Raw genomic sequence first — 18,713 nt, forward strand, 5'->3', positions numbered from 1 at the left:
TGGGCAGATATCCTTTTCCTTTTCTATATTATTCACCTTTTTTATTTCTGGGCAAAGTCTCATTGTTCTCTTTGGCTTCACAGATTCTGCGACATCCCTATGCCCTAACTCTCTTTGAAGATTCCGTGTACTGGACTGACCGCTCTACCTATCAGGTTGTGCAAGCCAATAAGTGGCATGGTGGGAACCAGTCAGTCATAATTCGTAATATTCAGCAGCCTCTTGGGGTTGTTGCAGTTCATCCTGTGAAACAACCAGATGGTGAGTGATACAGAGACATCTGCCTGGGAATAGCTTGGAAACCACTTGTTCTGGGAATGCTGAGCTTTCAGTGTTGCAGACCTATTTGTTTGGGCAATGCATTTTCCTTTCCTCTTTACCAACCACCCCAGTCCTAACCTTTCCATTACTTTTATTTAGCACGGTAGGCGAAAATCTTGTGTGTAACAGCAGATCTAAATTTTGTCATTTTATTCAGCAGTTGGCTACTGTCTCTGTGACAGTCTCAGAATCCCAATTTCCTTGGCTGACAAGTAGGGCATAGACCAGACAGTCCCTTAGATCCTTTTATTGCTGCCACTCTGTGCTTAGAGCAGCTTATTCTTAGGACTCGTTTATTACGGCATCAGTGCCCTGTGGGTGCTGTGCTACGGCCACCCCAAGTCATCCTACATGTGTGGTGTGCATGGCTAGGTGATTTAAACATTTGGCATTGGTAGTGTTCTCCCTGGTGGGAAGAGGGATAAGTCGCTTAATCTTCACTTAATCTTCTCTCTCAAAAAAACAAACAAAACCTGTAGTGCTTTCTCACCATGCCTCAGAATCTGGCCCTTTTTCTTCCTTGTCTCCTCTTCCATTTACTCTTGCCACACTGGACTTCATTTTGGTCCAGAAGCATAGCAGGCTACCTCCTACTCTGAACTTTTGTACCAGTTCTTTCTACTGCCTGGAACACCCCTTCTCCAGATTTCTGCTTGAGTTGCTCCTTCAGTGCCATTTAGGATTCTCTCAAATGCTCCTTGGTGGCCCTTGACCGCCCTATCTAAAATAGCTTACCCCTCTCGTAATTCTTTTGCTGTTTACCTACACATCTTGAAATCACATAATTTATGAGTTTAAGTCTGTCTCCCTTTGTTAGAATATCTGCCCCATGTTTACAGTATTCTCAGTGCTTAAAATGGTGTTTGGAACATGGTGAACATTTTTTGAGTGAATGAATCTAATGCAGTATACATAATAAGAACATTAAAGATCTAGAGAACATCCTGGGAGTTTGGGATGCACACAGCATCCCTTATTTATTTTAAGAAGCAGAGACACACAAAGATGTCATCAATAGAAATATAAAAGATTACTATCTAACCAAAACTTGGACAACAGTGGGTAGATGTCAAGGTCACAAAGGGAACATGCACGTTGGTTTCATTTAATGTAAAAAGATCTCTTTTAGCTCAGGCAAGGAGACACGTATTATTTGGCATCGTATTTCTATTACTAAGCTCGGGGTTACTCAGTGGCTATTTGTTCATAGTCTGGTTATAGACAGGATTGTTCTGTGACCTTGGGGAAGTCATTACCCCCCTCTTGTTTCTCTTTCGAATTTTGTGTTGAAAGCATAATGCTAGGGAAGAGTAAGGTAGTTTAGGGGCAAAAAAAAAGCCAAACCGACAGAGGTAACCTAATGTACTTGTGTCTCTACTGGGGGTCTCTGGGAGGATAATAACAGCATGAATGTGTACATTTTAAAATTTATTTATTTAAATTGAGAGAAATTTGACATATAACATTATATTTTTAGGTGTACAACATGATTTGATATATGTACATATTATGAAATGATCATGACAATAAGTTTAGTGAATATCCCCCATTATATGAAGTTATAAAATTTTTGTGTATGTGTGTGATGAGAATTTTTAAGATCTACTGTCTTAACTACTTTAAAATATATAATACAGCATTGTTAACTGTAGTCGTCATACTGTACATTATATCCTAGGAGTTACTTATCTTGTAATTGGAAGTTTTCACCTTTTGACCACCTTCACCCATTTTGCCCACCACCTACTCCGTGCATCTGGCAAGCACCAATCTGTTCTCTCTATGAGTTTGGTTTTTCTTAGATTTCACATATGAGTGAGATCATGTAGTATTTGTCTTTCTCTCTCTGACTTATTTCACTTAGTGTATACTTTCAAGGTCCATCCATGTTGTTGCAAACGGCAAGATTTTCTTCTTTTTTATGGCTGAATGATATTGCGTGTGTGTGTGTATGTGTGATCACTTTTATCAGTTCATTCTGTGCACTTTAATGTGGGAGGTCTTCCATTCACCAATGTTTTCTTCTTTTCTTTTTCTATTACAGGTGAAAATTCATGCGCTTCTTCCTCCTGTAGTCATCTATGCTTGCTTTCCTCCCAGAGGCCACACCTTTATTCCTGTGCTTGTCCTTCGGGATGGAGTCTTTCTCATGATTCTGTGACTTGCTTGAAAGGTACAGTATGCCCTTTAAGTGTGCCCTGAAAGTGGAGCTTGCCGTAGTTTAGCAAAGGAATGTCAGCTCTAAGCCACTTGCTAATGGAATGTGGGTTGTTTTCACCCTTTGATTGAGCGAATATCTGGAGTTCGTGCTGTCTGGGGTAATTGATGTGAGCACCTCAGCTGTAATACAGTTTCTGTATGTGAAGCTCATATGAGGTGTGCATGTGATTCAACAATTCTTAACCTCATATTTTCTCTTACCTGGTCACAGTTAGGCAAGCTATGCTAATAGGAAGTTCCAAATTCTGCACTTAAGAAGTAAAAATTCTTGACACTTGTATATGGCTTTGTTTTTCAGGCTCCTTATCTTGTTGTTGTTATTATAATAGTCAGTGATGCGTGTCCCAGCATAGGTCTTCTGACATCAATTTCAGTAATTAATATCTGGTTATTTTAAAAATGAAAATTTTCTTTGTGTGATAGTTCGTAAGTGACTGAGCAATTTAATCTTCATCTCACCCTAGATAGTTTTGGAAATATTTGTGGAGAATTATACTAAAGTACTTTAGGGAGTAAGAACAAAAGGGAAAGATAGAGTCAATCTAATGAAGAGATTCCTGCTGGAGTATGTCCTAGATGTAATAAAGTCTCTTTTAAAAATCATCCACCTTTCGCTTAAAAATCTAGAGAGTTACTCTAAATTCCAGTTCTTTCCATTTCTCAGTGGACTGAATGTGTTTTGGTACTGACAAAAATGGTTGCAGAGAAGTTAAATTAAATATTTAATGATAAAAAATTCTTAAAGTAAGAGAAAATAGAGTCTTACTCTAGAGGGAAAGTTAGTTTTCAAATGGAAAATTTATGCTGAATCCAGGAAATTAATGGTGTTTACAGATTTTGCAGATGTAGCTTACTGAAAATTGAATTCCATCAAGATACAATATTTTGCAATGATACTTTCATGATGAAAGATTTTAATTATTGGTAATGCTTACGAAGGGATTGGCATTTGCTGTTTTTCTTCAGAGACTTATTATGCACCTAATCCTTGTTGACATTGTTTAATTTAGTGTGTCCTCCAAGTCTTTCAGCAGAAGATTAAATTGGGCTATAGACGTTTTGGATACAAAGCATTCTTTCACCACACAAAGATTGTTGATCTGTGCATTGGGGATTGGTGTAATCAATATTACTATCTGATGGTGATTGATATCTAAATAGTAGCTTTTGTTGTTTCTAGAATAATTCCACTAGTGGTTTTCCATAGGTTGACTTTACTGAGGTGGGATTTTTTTAGTATTTCTCAACTGATTCTGAGCACCAATTGGGTAACTTAATGCCATTATATGTTAACTAAAAAAAAGAATTCCACATTTTTTTTTCAATAAGAAGCTTAAAAGACTTGTTAAAATTTATAGATGAAAATATTTTACTTGATTTACAGGTTAAATAGCTTTTAAAATATTGTTTACTAAGTATCTGGAATATCTTTGGAAGTGCTTATGTGATAAGGTTAAGTGAAAAAGCAGATACTGTTCAGTATTGGCCATAGAAAAATAGGCATTAAAAAGTTCTGGAAGGGACGCCTGGGAGGCTCAGTCGGTTTGGCGTCCGACTCTTGATTTTGACTCCGATCCGGGTTTCAAGGTTGTGGGATTGAGCCCCGTGTTGGGCTCTGCATTCAGCATGGAGTCTGCTTGAGATTCTCTCTTTCTTTCCCTCTGCTCCCCCTCCCCAAGTGCTCTCTCTTTCTCTCTAAATAAAATAAATAAAATCTTAAAAAAAATAAAAAGGTCTGGAAGACACACACATGAGCACCAATAGTGGTTACAGTTGGGTAAGGGAATTATGAGCTATTTCTATTTTTTCCTAATTTTATATTATAACATTTAAAGCTGAGAACTTTCTCTGCATGAAATAGCTTTTTATTCTTTAGAAAAACATGTTCTCCACAATGCCAAAAACAAATAAAAAGACAAAAAGTAAACCAAAAATCTCCCCACCATCCTCTACAATAAACAACCTGAGATCCAAAATAGGTTTCTGGCTCAGACTGAGGGACACAAAGAAATTGTTTCAGTGATTATGTGCAACATAAGAAGAAAACACTGCTTGCACACACTGTTGGAAAGTTTGCGGCGCTGATCAGTTAGTGCAAGGTCTGAGTTAAGGAGGCCCTTGTTAGGGAGTAATAAATATTGCTCTTCAATTACATCATCAGTTTCCCATTCCTGACTGCCCTCTCTTTACTTCTCTGCTCTGCTAAAACTAATTGTAATGGGATCATGACATAAAGAATAAAAATGAAGAAATGATTTTTTTATTTCAAAAGACTGAGACAAGTGTAACTGGGTGGCTCAGTCGGTTGAGCATCAGCCTTTGGCTCAGGAAATGATCCCAGAGTTCCAGGATCGAGCCCCGTGCCTGGCTCCCCCACTAAGCAGGGAGCCCACTTCTCCCTCCCCCCTCTCGTGCTCTCTCTCTCTCTCTCAAATAAATAAGTGAAATCTTAAAAAAAGAAAAAAAAAGATTGAGACATGCTGTCCTAGTATGGCTTGAATGTCACTTCCTCCTGAAGTCCTTCCCATACAACCCCAGGTACTTCTGTGCATATTCCTTCATGGCCATTATCATTGGAAATCTAAAGGGTCCATGTACTTTCCCTTGTTCTGTAGACTTTTAAGTTCCTTGGGGATTAAGCGTCCACCTGATAGATGCTCATTGCCTGTGGCACACAGTAGCACTCAGTGAATGCTGAGTGAATGACAAGCCCTCCAGTAACCTTTTTTGCTCCTTCAGTCCTGTGTTTTTCACCCATTTGCTTCTTTATAGCTGTGTAGTGTCATAAAATCACTCCTTTTTTCTGTCCCACAGAGCACTTTTCATACACTCCCCTATGCCACTTGTCTCAATGGTCAGTCCTGTCTAGTGCTTCCCTGGCACCAACCTTCACCTTGGCTCTCACACCTTCACCAGTGCAGCACTGAATGACACCCCACCCTCTGGTGGATTGCCCATAAGTGTTCTTGAGTGGTCAGCCCTCTCAAATCCACCAGGAGCCATCAGATCAAGGGCCTGAGACACAGCCCTGGGAAGCAATAGTGGCCAAAGGAGTAGATCTGGGTAGGGCTAGAGAGGAGGAGCTTCTTAGAGAAATTAAAAAGGCCCATGTTTGATGGATGACAAATGCAGTTTTTTAGGCCCTAAACGGTGCTTTGGTTGAAAGTTCCTCCAATTAAACAAAAGGAAAATTATACATGTAAAAGAGCAGTATTAAGTATTATCTGAGTAAGTAAAATTTTAAATTTCCTTGTGAAATTGGGGAACATTTCTTGTTTTTACTGAACAAATGAGCACTTATATAATGAATAAATAATTAAATATCTCAATATAATTTCAAGGTACATCTGAACTCATAATATAGCTTTCACAGTATATTATTGCAGTTAAATGAAGTTAAGTGGTAATTTGATACTTAATAATTTAGTACCCGGCCTGCACTTTTTGCAGAGTAGTGATTAAGAACCTAAGTTTTGGGGGTGGCTGGGTGATAGACACTGGGGAGGGTATGTGCTATGGTGAGCGCTGTGAATTGTGCAGACTGTTGAATCACAGATCTGTACCTCTGAAACAATGCAATATATGTTAAGAAAAAAAAAGAAGAAGAAGATAGGAGGGGAAGAATGAAGGGGAGTAAGTCGGAGGGGAGACAAACCATGAGAGCCGATGGACTCTGAAAAACAAACTGAGGGTTCTAGAGGGGAGAGGGGGGTGGGGGGATGGGTTAGCCTGATGATGGGTATTAAAGAGGGCACGTTCTGCGTGGAGCACTGGGTGTTATGCACAAACAATGAATCGTGGAACACTACATCAAAAACTAATGATGTAATGTGATTAACATAACAATAAAAAATTTTATAAAAAAGAACCTAAGTTTTGGAGTCAGGATCTGGCTGTGTGACCTTGGTTAAATTGCTTAATGTCTTTGTGCCTCATTTGAAAGTTGGGGGTTGGGGAGGGGTAATGACCTAACAGGGTTATGAGGCTTTAGGGAGATAAATTAATGAAATAATATTTGGTGCGTACTATGTGGCACATATTCTCAATAAATAGGGGCGATTATTTATGCTATTACATTTGTTCAGAAGAGAGGCAATGTGGGGCAGGTGAGAGAGGACAGGCTTGTGAGTTAAACTCTCAGATTATCCCCTGCAAGTTGCATTGGCTTCAGTTGAAAACAACTTTGCAGGTTTATTGGGAAAGACTAAAGCTGTATGTTGTAGGGTTTTGTAAAATACACAGAATTAATAGTTGCAATATTACTTTAAATGTTTACTACATTAATAAATGCTAAGTTATTTTTAGTAATAGAAATGCCAGGAACAAGGAAAAGCTAATGAGGTGTTAAAATAAGTAAAGAGCCAAAATAATCCCTTGGAAGGGGCGCCTGGGTGGCTCAGTCGTTAAGCGTCTGCCTTCGGCTCCGGTCATGATCCCAGGGTCCTGGGATTGAGCCCTGCATTGGACTCCCTGCTCAGCGGAGAGTCTGCTTCTCCCTCTCCCACTCCCTCTGCTCGTGTTCCCTCTCTCGCTCTGTCTCTCTCTGTCAAATAAATAAAATCTTAAAAAAAAAATAAAGAATATAATCCCTTAGAAGATCTAAAACTTTCCAGATTATTAAAATAATGAAAACATCATTTTTAGCAGATGAAAATTATGCAGCAATAAATCATTTTAATTTTGCTTACTATGTGTGATATATCTTATGTAGATGTCTTCATACCACAAAACTCACATTCCAGTTTTCCTTTTCTGAGATAATTATAAATAAAACCCCACTCTTGATTTCATCAGTTTAGATTTTTTTGCTAAAAGGACTATAGCTAGGATAAAGATTATCTTTGAAAAAAGACTTCTTATTTCCTGTTAAGGAGATTAAGTGAACTGATAGTTTGAATAAGATATAATGAGTTTGTTGCAGTATACAGATACTTTTGAGAACTTTAGAAGATACTATTTACATATTCATTTATGTATCCATCTATTTTTTAAAATTTTTAAAATTAACATATAATGTATTATTTGTTTCAGGGGTACAGGTCTGTGATTCATCAGTCTTACACAATTCACAGCAGTCACCATAGCACATACCCTCCCCAGTGTCCATCACCCAGCCACCCCATCCCTCCCACCCCCCCACCACTCCAGCAAGCCTCAGTTTGTTTGCTGAGATTGAGTCTCTTATGGTTTGTCTCCCTCTCTGGTTTCGTCTTGTTTCTTTTTTCCCTCCCTTCCCCTATGATTCTGTGTTTTGTTTCTCAAATTCCTCATATCAGTGAGATCATATGATACTTGTCTTTCTCTGATTGACTTATTTTGCTTAGCATAATACCCTCTAGTTCCATCCCCGTCGTTGCAAATGGCAAGGTGTCATTTTTTGATGGCTGCATAATATTCCATTGTGTGTGTGTGTGTGTGTGTGTGTGTGTGTGTGTGTGTGTGTGTATACACACACATCTTTATCCATCTGTTGATGGACATCTAGGCTCTTTCCATAGTTTGGCTATTGTGGACATTGCTGCTATAAACATTGGGGTGCATGTGCCCCTTCGGATCACTACATTTGTATCTTTAGGGTAAATACCCAGTAGTGCAATTGGGATGTAGGGTAGCCCTATTTTCAACTTTTTGAGGAAACTCCATACTGTTTTCCAGAGTGGCTGTACCAGCTTATGCATCCATCTATTTATTCATTTATGTGGTCATTCATGTAGTTAGCAAATACTTATTTGGCAACTATTACATGCCAGGTTTGGGGACATAATAGTGAGTAAATCAGACATAGTCACTGCCCTTTGGGAGTTAAAATCAAGTGCAAAAGACAGCTGTTGATCAAACAATAATTGTAGAGATTATAAATTGGATTTATTTAGTAATTAAAGTCTCTAATAAACACTAGGCTACACTTGGTAATATTAAAACTCACCAAGAATAGTCCATGTTTTCTTCAAATTTTTTTTTTCAAAATCCAACTCTTCTTGAGTTATTGGGTATTAGTGAGGTTTGTCTATGTGCACACTGTGATGCTTAACAAACACAGATGCTTTATCTATGTAAGCAAGGGATTCACGAAGAGTAAGGTGGTGCCCGGGCAACCCGCTGAACCCTGATCCAAGGCCCTGGGTTGTCTGATGAAATATGTAACGTGTATGGTATTTATTGCTGCAAAGCTGCAAGGGCATTCTATCCTACAAGCTAACAGTCCACTGCCTTCCATTACTCTACATGTCTGGGAATAGTGGGATATAATTTTGATTGATATTCTGCTGTTTTCACAGATGATCAACCTTTCTTAATAACTGTAAGATACAGTATAATTTTTGGAATCTCCCTTAATCCTGAGGTGAAGAGCAACGATGCTATGGTCCCCATAGCAGGGGTGATGAACGGTTACGATGTTGAGTTTGATGACTCAGAGCAGTTCATCTATTGGGTTGAGAATCCAGTAAGTTTTGAAAAACGTTCAAAGTATATAACTTGTTCTTGAAGAGCCAACCTGCACCAATGCCTTCTTATAAGCAAACCTTTGCTGGGTGGGTAAAAGACATGGTCCAGGAATAAATTAATTTATCACTTAAGTTTTTAAAAATTTTTATTTTATTTAAATTTGTTTAATTACCATATAGTACCACTAAGTTTTTTTGATTCAGTGAAGAATGTACATAGGAGGCTGGCTTGGAGCAAAGACCAGATAATAAGCCCATTTAAGCTGTTGAATATTATTTATTTGTTCATCCAGCAAGTATTTATTAAGTGTCTACTATTTGCTCTGCCCTGAACTAATGACTTCCTGCTGTAGAATACACACCAAGAAGAAGCAGTAACAAAGCTTGCTCTTAAGGAGTTTTAAGCTAGTAAGAGGATACTAGATGAATATAAAAATGATCATAACTCGACAAAAAGCAGTAGATCCCTGAGGAAATTCCAGGAAAGCATTTGATGTGGCTGCTGGGGTCCTCATCAGCATCTTTGCCTCCAGGATAAAAAGAGTACTCCTCAGTTCCCTTCCTATGGGAGCCCACCCTTTAGAAGAGAAAGCTATGAGGATGGGGAAGGGGCAGCGAGATTACAAATGAGGAAGAGAGGGAAGATCTTTGTGTTTAATGCTTGTCACCTCTATGTAAATAAAATAAGATTTTATGGCTATTTTGGCCTCCTGATTTTCACCTATGACTTGGGTTATTTTTATGACTGTGGCCTGTGGTAGTTAAGAAATGAATCTCTGTAGCCAATCTCAGAGGCAACTCGAATGATGAGCCTCAGACACACTTAAAAAATCATTATTTTCAAAGTATTGCTGGTGTTAGCATTATACATGGTGAGCCCACCCAATGGCGCCAGACCTTTTCCTTGTCTCCAACTGTGAGGAGTGTTCAAGAAACATAGCAGGCGGCAGTAGCTGCAGTGAAGAAAGTGCTTCCATAGAGAAACTGTGGCCTTGAAACAACTCACTTCTTCTCCTTTCTTTCCAGGGTGAAATTCACAGAGTGAAGACAGATGGCACCAACAGGACAGTATTGGTTTCTCTATCTAGGTTGGGGTCTTCCATGAGCCTGGCCTTAGATTGGCTATCAAGAAACTTGTATTACACCAATCCTGGAACTCCATCAATTGAGGTAACGATTCCATAATACTGTTTACACGAACACTGGTTTTTGATGCATGTAAAATCTGTCCTCAGGAAATGCTCTCCTAGATTTTGAAATTATTTTTCATCAGGAAGCCAAAGGGAGGAGCTATCAGTATGAACTATCAGTCTTCGAAGTGAGGGAGTAAAACCACCTTAGAAATAAATTACTGGAACTTTCTACTGCCCTATTTTATTTTCCTCCTAAGCATCAATACTAACTGGTTCATATAAAAGGATTTTAGACAATCTATAAAAATATATAAAAAGATAAATGAAAAATTACATAAGGAATTCAGCATTAAGTATGGAAGAATATAGTAGGTAGGAAATTTTCCCTGTCTTTCCTCATCAAGTCTAACTCTATTTCAGTCCAAACCAAGTTTATAGGTTACCTCTGTTCCAAGATGGAAATCTTTCTATGGCTCCATACAGTTTTTCTAACAGTGAAATAGAAAGTAGAAACTTGATTCTAATTCCTTTGATACTTTTCCTCGTTGCGGTAAGTGTTCTTTTTACTTTAATTTCCAGAAGAAATTTTAGATGGGGTACTGGTATGCAATCACATGAAGTAAATCAGAGTTCACTCAACTAGTATTGGTTTCTCCATTCTGGGACAAGGTTAAAACATGTAAAGGATTATTAAAGATTTTTATTTATTTATTTGTCAGAGAGAGCACAAGCAGGGGGGAGTGGCAGGCAGAGGGAGAAGTAGGCTCCCCACCAAGCAGGGAGCCCGATGCGGGGCTTAATCCTAGGACCCTGAGATTATGACCTGAGCTGAAGGCAGATGCCTAACGGACTGAGCCTCCCAGGCGTCCCTGTAAGGGATTATTAATTCATAATAATTTTGAAAGTGAAAATTTCTAAAGCAAAGGGAGGGCCTTGTGAGCGGGGCAGTTAGCAAGGCTGTGTAGAGTGACAGTTCACGGCTCAGGGTGAGGCACGAGCTCGTCAGCTGGTTCTCTATGGAGCATTCAGAAAGATAGATGCTGAATGAAGGGGAGGAAGGCTGGTAGCAGTCAAGTGGCTAAGTTAGAGCAGATTGAAAAGGGGAAGTGCTTATTTGATGGTCAGAACAGTGCTTACAGTTTACAAAGGTCTTCTGCAAACAGGATCTCATTAAATTCTCACAACATTCCTGAGGGCAGGCGATGGGAGTACACATTCACAATTAGAGGGACATTTGCAATATGTACAAATGCTAACCTCTGAAATATCTCAAGCCAGGTAGAATCGTCAGCTCTTAACATGAGGGTAATCTTGGAGGCTCATCTGGTTCAAGCCCTTTGTTGTTTAGATAAGAACCTGAATTTTACATAATTTAAGAAGCTGGTTTAAATAGTCAGCTTCACTGCCCTGATGCCCAGGCAGTGTTCTGACTTTGCCTTGTTATAAATGACAACTCCAGCAATCCAACCTGCTGTAACCCCTTTTGACCATGACAAAAGGTGTTTTTTTCATTATCTCAACTAAAAATACCACTCTCCCATCAAAACATTGGCACAATGGACTGCCTAAAACCCTTAATTCCAAACTCACATCTGCTCAGTGCTTCTTCATTCTGAATGACAATATGTTCCTACTCTGTTTTTTGGTCTCTTGCTTTGTAAATGGGGGTCTTCTCTTTTAAACTGATAGTTTTCCAAAAGCAGGGAACATGTTTCTTCCATCAGTATTAGGTAAAATGAAAAGGCACCAGCTGATAAATACTGTGCGAGTGAGTGAATGAATGTGTGTGTGTGCGTGCGTGCAAATGGTATATTGGTAAGGCCACTCTAATCATATAAAACCTAAAGTTTGTAACTGTGCCCGAATGCAGTGAGGCACAGGGAAGATAATTTGCTTTCGAATCCAAAGACCTGCTTTGAGTCTGGCTTACTTACTGAAGACATACTAGTAAACACATCAGTCCCATTGTTAGTCCTGGAACTTCAAAGATGAATAAAGTATTTTTTTCCCCTGCTTTTAAGTAGTTCGCACACTGAGAGTTAGACATGCAAACAAATAGCTTTGTTGCAGAGTGCTAAGTGTGATATGAGCAGTGACTGTAAATTGTTCTGTGATTAGGGGCAGAGGTAAATGTGGGGCAGAGGTAAACGTGTGGAGAGGGAGAGTGGCAGGAGAACCAGTTACCTGTGAGCTGCATCCTGAAAGATGACCTGTACTTAATTTCTGCCAAATGAGCAAGTAAGGAAAAGTCATCCCAGGCAGAGAAAAGCACTTGACAGACTGGGGACAGTATTGTATTTCCTCCACTCACAGGGTATTTGCCCTTGGACAAGTTACTTCTCTGGCCTCTGCTTGCATAGCTGTAAAATGGGGTTATAGCTCAGTAACTAAAAGTACTTCTTGACACTAAGGTATCTTAGTGAATACAGAGTCCTGTTTCCCTCAAACCACCAGTATATTTAGAATAGCCACAGAGGACCTATGAGAATAATGATCCAAAGGTAAATTGCCCTTCTAGTGTTTTTTATTGGTTTTCTCCTTTGGTGATGTCAATGCTGACTCTGTCAGGGGAATATTAGATTGCAGTAAGGGCACAGAAATAGTGTTAGCTTACTGTTTACATGAACAATGTCCCTTCCAGCATAAGAGTAACTCATATTTAATTCAAATTTGAAAATAAGAGAAATACTGAATAAGTTGTTTTCCACTAGGGGTAGCTGTGTGCACATTCACTAAATGCAATATTGTCGCTGAAGAGTGAGGCATACAGAATGGTTGTGTGAAAGAGAACTTGATATATGCTGAAAAACAAGGAAAAAGAGCTTTCCTTTGAATTAAAGAGATCCTTAGGCCCAGGAAAAGGAGAGAAATTTTGACAGAAAGAGGCAAATTAAAAAGAGAGAAAGATACTCCACAGGAGAGAGAAAAATTTAGAAGAGTGAGGGATTAAAGAGAGGTGTGTGTGTGTGTGTGTGTGTCTGTGCGTGTGTGTGTGTGCGTGTGTGTGTGTGTGGTGTGTGTGTGGAAGAGGAGGGAGGAAAAAATACATATAGAGACAAAGAAGGCAGAGATAGAAACAAACACTGATACACAAATAATCTATTTGCATTAAAAAGCAACTTTATAGAAAAACCTTCATGCAAATCAGCAATCAACATACATCTTCTGATTTCTTACTAGCTGCTTCTCCTGTCAGACTGTCTCAAGTGCATATTAGAATAGCCTCGTTCCTATAAGAAACTGCTTCTAGTGTAGTAACCCATACTTTTCTGTGTTGTTTCAGGATTCTGTTAACATTAGTTTCCACAATTACAGTGATAATAATTAAAAATAGATAACACTGAGAAAGCCACTAAAGGTCCCTAGGCCTCTTTCATCATGTATAATACGGGCATCCATAATATGGGTATCTATCTCACAGAATTATTGTGAGGATTCAATCCAACAATGCTTAGTATAATGCCTACTACATAATAAGTGTCCAATAAATGGACCATTAAAAAAATAGGAAATACACTTATACTGGGTGTTGTGTTAAGCACTTTACATATATTATCTCATAGCTCTGTGCAAAATGTCCCATTATTGTCCACATTTTACGAATAAAGAAACTAAGTTCAGAGAGGTGAATTTACTTGCCTCAGTCAGATCTAGAAGGTCAGGGATTCGAACTCTTGCATTTTAACTCTGGCTGTTAACCTGGCACAGAATTCACTTTAACTCTGAGTAAATTTGGACTGTTTGGTCAACTGTGTTTTCAGGGATGGGCCACTGGGTGCCATGGCCAAGTCACTGGGATGCCGGAGAGCTGTGGGACCCTGTTTATCTTCCAGAGTTTTTTCCTGTGACTTTTTCTGAAGACATTTTTTTGCAGTTTCTCTCAGGCAATGAGTCTATATGTTTACCCATTTGAATCCTTCTTTTATCCATATAAATTTCCTCTCCTGAAACTTCAGGCAAATTGAAATAGGAATTTGAGAGGTGATTTTGCTTTTCTTTCTTTTTTATTTTATTTTATTTAATTAATTAATTTATTTATTTTTAAGATTTTATTTATTTATTTGAGAGAGAGAATGAGATAGAGAGAGAGCATGAGAGGGGAGAGGGTCAGAGGGAGAAGCAGACTCCCCGCTGAGCAGGGATCCTAATGTGGAACTCGATCCTGGGACTCCAGGATCATGACCTGAGCCGAAGGCAGTCGCTCAACCAACTGAGCCACCCAGGCGCCCTTATTTTATTTATTTATTTGACAGAGAGAGACACAGCGAGAGAGGGAACACAAGCAGGGGGAGTGGGAGAGGGAGAAGCAGGTTTCCCGCTGAGCAGGGAGCCCGATGTGGGGCTCGATCCCAGGACCCTGGGATTATGACCTGAGCCGAAGGCAGACACTTAACAACTGAGCCACCCAGGCGCCCCAGATTTTGCTTTTCTTACTCACTTTCTATTGAGCTGATTTCCTCATAGCCCTGAAATGCAATTAGGGATTATCTGAATCTCACACAAACCTTCCCATTCATCTCTAATCAGGCTCTGGAATTTGTTTTGTGTGTAAGTTCTCCTTCATCTCAGCTTTCTTTGTTTTCCCTTATGAAACTCAGTTCTAATAAGTGATTTTGTGCTATAGGTTTTGAAACTCCAGGGAGATGTCAGATACAGAAAAACACTGATTACCAATGATGGGACAGCTCTTGGAGTTGGTAGTCCAGTTGGCATAACTGTTGATCCTGTTAATGGGTGAGTGTTCATAAATGACAGGTATCCTCTATGCAGCACCATTCTTGGTAATGTTATGGCCTGATAAAATGGCAGATTTCAAAGTTAGGACCTTTTCTGATTTCATAGGCCAACATTTTGAAAAGTACAGATCTCAGTGAGAAAGAGAAATAGCTCTGAGTTATATTTAATGTGAAGGATATAATTTGTGTTTTGTTCTGTGTTCTTTAAGTTAGCAACACTAGACTAGCTAACACTTGAAATAGGACTTGAAGGATTTGAAGGCTTCCCATAGGTAGAGAATGGGTTGGAACTGGGGAGCAATTCAAGCGAGCAGTGAAGGTGCAGAAGCATTGCAGGGTTTAGCATGATCGTGTGGAGGGCTGGAACCAGAGGTTTTGAGTTAGGGATGGTTGACAAGATGGGAGTTAAAGGTATTTGGGGACAAATCCTGGAAGGACTTCAATGTCATCATGCTAAGGAGTTGCACTTTATTCTTTTGAGAAATAAGGAGTCAGCTGGGAATTTGGAGGAAGGGAATTATGATAGAATCACAGTTCAGGAAGATAGGTCAGGATCAGAGTGGAAGAGACCAGAGGCAGGGAGACCAGTTAGGAGAAAAGTGTTCAGCGAAGGAGGAGAGTTCTCAGTTAAGTTAAGTTCTCAGTTAAGGTTAGGTGGTTAAGTTTTTAGTGAACTCAGAATTCACAAGTTTTGTGACTTTGTCCAGCAAATTTTGGTAGCCTGGAATTTGAGAGGAGAAAGAAAATTATGACAGGAACTCAGGGCCAATGATTAGCAAGGTAAGCACAATGGGAGATCAAGAGAATAAGTAAGGATGTTGCTAAAATGGTTATGAATTAGGTCCAGGCAGAGAGGGACAGAAGGTTTGGAAGCTCAGCCAAGTTTCAAGGGTGAAGAACAGGCTCAATAGAAGAGATAAAATAGGAGCAGTGAAGAGATGGGAGAGTTTGGTCAAAGAAGAGGTATGAGAGTTTGAGAACTTAGAACATAGAAGGGATGTTTAGATTTGAAGATGAGGTTCATGGGATGGGCATATCGGCGGTGCAAGAGGTTTGCAAATGAAGATCGGAATGAAGGGGTTTGAAGACCTGTGGGCAAAGAGTGTAAGAGGATTGTCTCCTGACGCTATGGCAGCAGATGAGATGGAAAGGAAAGGAATGGAAACTTGCATTCAAATCTAGAAGGTATGTCCAAAATGGACATGGAAAGCAACCCTTCATATATTTTAATGAAACTTTATATATTCTGGATTTGGCAGTTCTGTGTGGTGATTAGGTTTGTGTGTAATACTGTATTTTTCATCACAGAAATCAGAAAAGAAAGTAGCTGATCTTGTGCTAGATGATGATTTGGAGAAGAGTTAAATAACAGGTCTGAGAGGTGAGCAGGGAGGTACTGGACAGCGTTTACATCAGCTTTTGTCCTTCCCGGTGTACTGCACATGGCGTGATTCTTTGAAAGGGATTGACTGTTGATGTAGGCTCTTTCTTAGTCATAAGCTTCCAACCTGTCTGACCAAGGTAAACATTTTAAATGGCCTCTACCCCAATAATAACTAGGAAATATACAGACATTGATAGAATGCCGGCTAAGTACTCATCCACCTTGTACGTCACAAGATATTAACAGTTCAGACTTCCTCCACTGAATTGTGCATATCTCGAGGACAATAAATACACATTTTTTCATTTAAATATTTAATGAAACTGTCTTGTTTTTTGAAATGCTGGTGTTTTTTCCTGGATGTAGGAAACTGTACTGGTCAGACCAAGGAACAGACAACGGTGTTCCTGCCAAGATTGCAAGTGCTAACATGGATGGCACATTTCCAAAAGTTCTCTTCACTGGGAACCTTGAACACCTGGAGTTTATCACCCTTGATATTGAGGAGCAGAAACTCTACTGGGCTGTCACCAGCACGGGAGTGGTATGCGCACCCTGTTGGTCTTTATTGCTGAGCTTGTGTAGCTGATACTGATTGTTCCTTGTCTGGCTATGGTTCCTGAACAATATCACTTGGCCACTTGGACCAGTGTTTTATTGCCCTTTCTTCCTAATAACTTTTTTCCCTACAGCAAATATTGCCCTAGTTGAAGTCCATTTTTTTTCCTAGTATGTGCATAGTTCCTTATAGAATAATGTTCATTTCCTTTTCCCTCATCCTTTGCTTTTCTTCAAGATAAAATATTTTCATTTCTCATTTCTTATTTGTCCTTTAAGAGCCATTTCTTTCATGTTTTAGTGATTTCAATGCTTTTCTTTGAAAGTTCTCCAGGCTCTCCAGTTGTAGAGACTAAGAAAAAAAATATGTAAATACCAAGCTTTTGAGCACGGCATCCCCTCCTAGCTGCATGCTATTCTCTAAGGTCTTAATGTAGTTGATGCATATGGGAAAATTCCCTTTAGTGGTAATTTTAAACTCCAAGGTTGAGTTCATTATTTTCTGCAATAAGATGCAGAAACCATATAATTACATCCATTCACAGAAGTAATGTTTGATCATCACTGTTGTGCTTATGCAGTTGAGCTGGGACAAGGCAGAGAAGGTGTTCAGCAATATTGATCAATTAAAATATTGCTATGGATGTTGTATACAATGTGTGCCAGTCTCTTCCCTGCTTTTTATTATTTTTATTTAATTTTTTTTCTAATTCAAAATCACCTTTTCATCATTAGTATATATCTGTTTTTTTTTTTTTTGAAGAGCATGCTGTGATCCAGTCTTTGCATTGGTCAGTTGATCTTTCAATGTTTGGTAGTAAATGAATCCCTGTAAATTATTATTATTATTATTTTTATTATGTTGTTAGCCAGCATATAGTACATCATAAGTTTTTGTTGTATTGTTCAGCGATTCATTAGTTGCATATAACACCCAATGCTCATCCCAACACATGCCCTCCTTAATACTCATCACCCGGTTACCCCAACTCCCCCAACCCCTCCCTTCTGTAACCCTCAGTTTGTTTCCTGGAGTCCAGAGTCTCTCATGTTTTGTCTCCCTCTCTGATTTCTTCCCATTCAGTTTTCCCTCCCTTCCCCTATGGTCCTCTGTTCTATTCCTTACGTTCCACATATGAGTGAAACCATATGATAATTGTCTTTCTCTGTTTGACTTCTTTCACTTAGTATAATCCCCTTCCAGTTCCATCCATGTCAATGCAAATGGTGGGTATTCATCCTTTCTGATGGCTGAGTAATATTCCATTGTATATATGGACCACATCTTCTTTATCCATTCATCTGTTGAAGGACATCTTGGCTCCCTCCACAGTTTGGCTACTGTGGACATTGCTGCTATGAACATTGGGGTGCACGTGCCCCTTCTTTTTCCTACGTCTGTATCCTTTCTTCCCTGCTTTTTAAATCTTAGTGATTTCAGATCTGTTTTCGACATTGATGGTCTCCATAATATTGCGCAGTAGGTTTGATGTTCAGTTTGTTTTCAGTTTGACAGTGCCAATTTCACTCCTAATATGTACTTGTAATGGTGATAAACTTAGAGGATTAAAAAGAAGTAATGATGTGTGAAAGCACTTTGTGGACTTTGATGTCTGCATGCAATGATGAGGGAGCCCTTGCTACATGGTATGATTTCTGTACACAACTTAGCATGTCCCAGATAGTGCCCACCACCTTTCTTCCTTACTATTTTTGCATCTGCTCTGCCCTCCTGAATGTGTGGGCTTGTTGGTGGTGTGACTCTCTCTCTCTCTTCTCCCAGGTTAAAACCCTCATGTTCCCCCTCACTCTCATGAGCATGTGCTTATTTAATCATCACAGAATCCTGGCGGTTTGTCTTCTTCCTCCTCCTCTTCACTCAGGTCCAGCCTTTCTGTGCCACCTCCACCATGCT

The 18,713-nt window shown here is 39.3% G+C and overlaps 1 protein-coding gene across 1 annotated transcript in view; it reads left to right on the top strand.

Moving 5' to 3' along the window:
• The window catches only part of LRP2 (LDL receptor related protein 2), a 195,337-nt gene that overhangs the window by 102,827 nt on the left and 73,797 nt on the right, over window positions 1-18,713 (top strand). Inside the window, exons 30-35 of the mRNA XM_028123757.2 lie at window positions 84-261; window positions 2,366-2,494; window positions 8,820-8,986; window positions 10,014-10,157; window positions 14,745-14,854; window positions 16,607-16,784. Of these exons, the coding sequence (XP_027979558.2) occupies window positions 84-261; window positions 2,366-2,494; window positions 8,820-8,986; window positions 10,014-10,157; window positions 14,745-14,854; window positions 16,607-16,784 (906 nt within the window). The remainder of the gene's footprint in view (window positions 1-83; window positions 262-2,365; window positions 2,495-8,819; window positions 8,987-10,013; window positions 10,158-14,744; window positions 14,855-16,606; window positions 16,785-18,713) is intronic.

The sequence above is a fragment of the Eumetopias jubatus genome, unplaced genomic scaffold, assembly GCF_037043125.1.
Source record: "Eumetopias jubatus isolate StellerSeaLion01/CBP00866 unplaced genomic scaffold, mEumJub1_p1.0 scaffold_3, whole genome shotgun sequence".
Classification (NCBI taxonomy): domain Eukaryota; kingdom Metazoa; phylum Chordata; class Mammalia; order Carnivora; family Otariidae; genus Eumetopias; species Eumetopias jubatus.